The sequence below is a fragment of the Peromyscus californicus genome, unplaced genomic scaffold (genome assembly GCF_007827085.1).
Source record: "Peromyscus californicus insignis strain IS unplaced genomic scaffold, ASM782708v3 Scaffold_7__1_contigs__length_154581171, whole genome shotgun sequence".
NCBI lineage: Eukaryota > Metazoa > Chordata > Mammalia > Rodentia > Cricetidae > Peromyscus > Peromyscus californicus.
In genome coordinates this window covers 101,538,775-101,544,774 of record NW_026294595.1, presented here as the reverse complement: position 1 = coordinate 101,544,774, position 6,000 = coordinate 101,538,775, and the positions used below count along the sequence as shown (strand labels likewise).

The following is a 6,000-nucleotide window of genomic DNA, read 5'->3' as shown; positions in this document are numbered from 1 at the left end:
TAGGAAGAAACCTGATTTGACCTCTGGCCTCTGAAACATGAACACTTATATGATTATACACTCATAGCCACACAAACATGTACATACAACACACATGCAAAAGCATACATACAAGTAACATTATACAGACTAAGAAAGTTGTTTTTATATATTTAGGAATATATAGATATATTGATTAAATAATTTTCATATACTTAAATTATAAAGAAGAAATAGACCCAAAAAAGCATAGATACATTTTTATTATACATTCAATTGAAGTTTTTAAAATTACAGAGTTCAATGCCAAAACAAAGTAAAAAAAATGCATATTAAGTTATTATTCACTCTCTCCTAAAATCCTGACGAGGAAAACAGCTTAAAGACACATGAGGAGATTCAGTGCACTTCTAGTGGGTCACCATGCGACAAAGACCATGTTTATCCACAGAAAATAAGATGGAAGACAGTAAAATGAAATGAAAATACTGCACTTTCACACAGTCAATTTGGAAGAGCTTTTGGAAGAATGTTAACACTCACCTGCAGAGCATATGCTGTGTTTGGCAAGCTTGGCACATGAGCGCTCTTTAACTGCTCAGCTTCTCCTACAGTTTCTCCAGCAGGACTAACACAGGGTCCTCTCACACCCCGAGGAGCCTTTCTGCTGATCTCCTGGGGATGATTCTTGGGGAGCCTGGCTACTTCCTTCCAGCTCTTCCTGTTTTCCTGTATTTGTCTCTAGCCTCGTACCTGCTGCCACCCCATCCTAGCACAAAGAGCTAGTCCACCTTCTCCCAAGTGTTACCCACATTGGCTGAATTGTGATTATAAAGTAAAGAGACTAGATCTAAAATTCTCCCTACTTTATGATCATATCTCTACAATGCAAAAAGGCTGATAATGCCTGATTCACAACATAATTCAATGAGTTTAGATAGACTCTATACTGGTCCAAAGTTTTTAAATATATACTCTTTTCTATTATTAGTTTTCAAATCAAAACCGTTGTAAACATCATATTAAACATTACAGCAGAAACCCTGTTACCTTACATCGTATTTACTGAGTTCAAAAGTGACACTATGTTCCCTTTGGCAGATCTAAATTATACCTGAACCTCAAACCTACCATTACACATGCACTATTAGACAGCTCTGTGGCCAAGCATATCTTGTGACAATCACTGCTGCTCTCTGAACATACCTGGTAACAAAGCAGCAGAAACAAAACAAAACTATGATCTCTTTAGACAGCTGTCCCTGTGATTTTAGATACCTTACTCACACTGCTCCATACCTGACCCAACCTCAATGGCCACATGAAGAATACACCAAGAAGGAGAATCTGCTAGACCAAACGCTGCCCTGTTCTGTCCAGGTGAGAGTGAGGCTAAGGAGCAGGCATGGCTGCTGAAAGGCAACAATAAAGGGAAGTTAATGAAGCTGGCTGCTTCAGAATCCCTTCACCATCAAAGTGCTGAGTCTGATCACGCCTCAGGCTTTCTACTCAAAGGGAGAAACCAGACGTGCAGGAAATACTAGTCACCTGCTCTTTTGGCAAGGTTTAACTGCACATCTTCTATTTATTTATTTATTTATTATTTATTTATTTATTTATTTATTTATTTATTGTGGGTTTTTTTTGGGGGGGAGGGGGGTTCAAGACAGGGTTTCTCTGTGTAGCTTTGGCTGTCCTGGAACTTGCTCTGTAGACCAGGCTGCCCTTGAACTCAGACCTCCTACTGCTTCTGCCTCCCAAGTGCTGAGATTAAAGGTGTGTGCCACCACTGCCCAGCTAACTGCATGTTTTTAAAGAGAAATTAACAAAATATTACATTTTAAAATGAATAACCTAAAAATTAATTAAAAAATACTACTTTTGTTTTGCTCTAACTACAGATGACTGAGATCTCCTAGCTCCGTAGAATACTCTTAGCATCGTTATCGGCAAGTATTGAGACAACCTAAAACCAGAGTGCCTGATCTGGGTGATAACCAGTCCTATGAGCTAGTTAATATAATGACTTAAAGGTTGTATTACCTGAATAGTTTCAATGGTGAAGTACCAGAAAGGGTAAAATAAATATTTCCCACAGCACCATAAGTTTTTTATAAAATACTATTTCAGTTAATAGACAATCTCAAGATTTTGGCCCATCATACATACTAGGCACAACATCTTCTTTTACTAACAGAGAGGCCGTATATGCACAAATATAACATGAAAACGATATATTTACATGGTTACTACTGCAGCTACATCCACTGAATACTAGTAGTTTTAAGAGCCAGGAAAAGTCAATTGGCCATTTATATTATGGTCACAAAATTTAATTGCCAAAAGGATCTAATAGCAAACAGACATACTTTACGGCCAAATCACTTAAAATTAAGTATAACAAGTTAAAAAGTAAAAAAGCGCAGATTGGATCTGCCCATACCCAGCATGCTCACGGATCTCCTGCAACCGTTAGTCTAGGCTAGGCCATCTGAGTAAGGCTGACCTAAGCAAAAACATAACTGAGAGCACCAAGTTTCCCACAACCAACACCGCATTCCAAAGCCAATCTCAGGTGCTGCCTGCATCAGTGCAGAGAACTGAGTCCCGGCTTTATTAGAAATCAGTTAGTGCTAGAATAAACCTGCTATAAAACATTTATAACAAAATAAATATCTTCAGTCCCTCCACATTCAGTGATATACAAATATCATTAGCATTTTATAACATTAGCTCAGGTCATTTGGGGGGACCCAAACATACTGTACAATCCTGAGTAAAAAAATTAGTGACACAGTTTCTTGGGGGATCATTCTTATCAGAAATCAAGAAGAAAAAAACATAAACCAAAACTTACAATAATCCCCATTTTCATCAGAAGTACCATGAGTTCTTTTTACTTTGGTAAGTTTATAAATGTAAACCACTTATGTGAAAAAGTAAGACTGAACAGAGCTTTGCTAGGATGTCTCCATCAGCTTTTGACAGTGACAGGATAAATAGTCAGAAAGCACAGAGCAGGAGGAGCGGAACCACAGGGCGACTGCGTCACCGTGCGCTCGGCAGTGCAGGACACAGGGGGTTGACGGCAGCAGCTTACATGCCAACAGCCCTTCATTGCCTGCAACAGAACATACGGTAAGGTTACGTGATGAACCAGACTTCAAAAGACATCCAAAGAGTATCTACAAATGGGCCCAAAGCACATGACGAGATGCTTGTCATCAATCACCAGAGAAATGACAATCAAACTTAAGAGACAGCATTTCAGCCGGGCGGTGGTGGCGCACGCCTTTGATCCTAGCACTTGGGAGGCAGAGGCAGGTGGATCTCTGTGAGTTCGAGGCCAGCCTGGTCTCCAAAGCGAGTTCCAGGAAAGGCGCAAAGCTACACAGAGAAACCCTGTCTCAAAAAAACCAAAAAAAAAAAAAAAAAAAAAAAAAAAAAAAGAGACAGCATTTCATACTTGTTTGGAAGACTATTTTATATATATTTTAAAAAGCAGTACTGCTGAAGATGTGGACAGATATGAACTCTTGCTTACTAATGTAAAAAAGATACTTTTGCTATATAAATGATCTAGTGATTTATAAAAAAAAAACAACCAACATATGATTCAGTAATTCCACTTTGAGTGTATGCTCAGAAGAACTGAGAGCAAGAATATCGACATTCATGTCCACAGCAGCACTGTCAATATCAGACAAAAAGTGGAAGTGCCCCATGTGCTTGGTAACAGGCTAATAGCATACTATAATAAGATACATAATAATAATAATGTCAAATAGTAGTATACGATACTGTATACAGTTGAACATATACTAATAACACAATAACTAGTCAGAACCGACAGGGTCACTTTATACCTATGAAAGGAACAAGCCAGCAAGCAGCCAGCACAAGTCTAAACATACATCCACCAAACACAGCTGCATCCCATTTGATAAAAGAACAACTACTAAATCTGTAATCACAGATTAAACCCGACACAGTGACTTCAATATTCTACTCTCACCAACAGCACGACACTACCATAAAAACAGACACATCAAAAGAACAGAACTGAGGACCCAGAAATAAGCCATGTTCGTACAGTCCCCTAATTTTTGACAAAGAAGCCAAAAATACATATTGGAGAATATACAGTATGTTTAACAGATGGCGCTGGTCTCAATGACAGCTACTAGTAAAAGAATGAACCAGATCCTCACTACAGACTTGCACAAAACTCAACTCTAAATGCATCAAGGATTTCAACATAAGACCTGATAGCCTTAAGGTGACAGAGAAGAAAGTAGGAAATACACCTGAACACGTAAGTCAGAAAAGGACTTCCTGAGCAGGGCCTCTGCAGCCCAGGCATTAAGAACAAAAATTGGCCAGAGGGACTACATAAAAGTAAAACGCTTCTGTACAGCAAAGAACACCATCAATCGAGTGAAGAGGCAACCTATAGACTAGGTAAAAAAAAAAACTTATCTGGAGATTGTTGCTTTCTAGAATACACAAAGAACTAAAAAAAAAAAAGAGAGACCAAGAAAACAAATAAACCAATTAAAAATTGGAACACAGAACTAAATATAGAGTCCTTATAAAAAAAATACACATGGCTGAGAAATACAAAATTTAATGTTTAATATCTTTAGTCATCAATTAAAACTTCTTTCAGATTTTATCTTACCCCAGCCAGAATGGCTAAGGCTAAACAAAATTAATGTTACAAGAAAAAAAAAAAAAAAACCATAGAAACCTACTGCTTTATAAGCAAACTAAAAGATACGATTTTCTTTTTCTTTCTTCCTTTTTTTTTTTTTTTTTGAGACAGGGTTTCTCTGTGTAGCTTTGCGCCTTTCCTGGTACTCGCTTTGGGGACCAGGCTGGCCTCGAACTCACAGAGATCCACCTGGCTCTGCCTCCCGAGTGCTGGGATTAAAGGCGTGCGTCACCACCGCCCGGCTTCTTTCCTTTTTTTAAAAACAGAGTTCCTCCATATGACCACCCTGACCATCCTGGAACTAGCTCTGTAGACCAGGCTGGCCTTGAACTCAGAGATCCACCTGCCCTGCCACACACACCAACCCCCAACACATAGGTGCTGGGATTAAAGTAGTGCACCACCACGCCTAGCATGATAATTTTCTTAAAAACCTGGAACAGAGGTACCCTGCAAAGATGGAGAATTCTGTTCCTCGATGCCATGTGGTTCTAAACCCAAATGCCAGGTGTAGAATATTAGTACAGCAACTGTTGACCAGGAGGCTCCAGAGGCTCCCAAAGCAATGGAGGTTGATAATACTGCTTTTGAGAACTCACTACAACTAGGCAGTAAGACTATTTGGAGATACCACACCCATTGAGTGTCTCAAACTGATAAAGCTGAAACTGGTCTGGAAGCTTGCTCCTTGGTGGCTAGCAATCAATGTGCAAGAAGACTGACTCCATGCAGGATGGTGGGGGAGGAAAGGCATCAATGACCTTAACCAGTGTGGACACTGAATCCTACAATATTGACCTGCCAGGCTAGATGTGTCTTCTGATGCAACAGAAACAGGACTATTTTGAGAGTCACCAACCACTTTCTAGTTTGATCTGAGGCCTACTCCATGCAAATGGAGAAATGTTTCAAGTGTCCAAAAGAAAAACAAAAGCTAAATGATAGTTAATTATACACTATGGATTGTTCAATCAAATATTCTTTAGTACAGTCTGGAAAACACACTTATCTTAAAGGTAACATGTGATAAGAAGCATAGCTCTAAGAAGGATGTCACCGGAAGAAAACCCATATTCACATGGGGCTGCCTTTTCCTAATTCTACACACCTATGACGTCAATCACATGAAGTCTCAGTTTCTGCTGCAGTTCTGTTAGGACAGAAGCCAAAGCGACTTGCGACTCTGATATTTTTATAGTTTGCTTCACATCATTTGCAAAGGATAACCAGAGTTTGCCAAAGTCTTCAGTTGAGATCTTTAATGGTCTGAAAATAATTTTAAAAATTAGTTTATGTTGTTAAGAATA

At 39.0% G+C, this 6,000-nt stretch overlaps 1 protein-coding gene across 3 annotated transcripts in view; it reads right to left on the bottom strand.

Moving 5' to 3' along the window:
- Window positions 1-223: 223 nt before the first annotated feature.
- Ap4e1 (adaptor related protein complex 4 subunit epsilon 1) overlaps window positions 224-6,000 on the bottom strand; it is a 61,092-nt gene continuing 55,315 nt past the window's right edge. For all 3 annotated transcript variants that reach the window (XM_052723087.1, XM_052723089.1, XM_052723088.1), the window contains 2 exons: window positions 5,802-5,959; window positions 224-3,100 (listed from right to left, as the gene is read on the bottom strand). In XM_052723087.1, coding sequence (XP_052579047.1) covers window positions 2,940-3,100; window positions 5,802-5,959 — 319 coding nt within the window. In that variant the 3' untranslated portion in view covers window positions 224-2,939. The remainder of the gene's footprint in view (window positions 3,101-5,801; window positions 5,960-6,000) is intronic.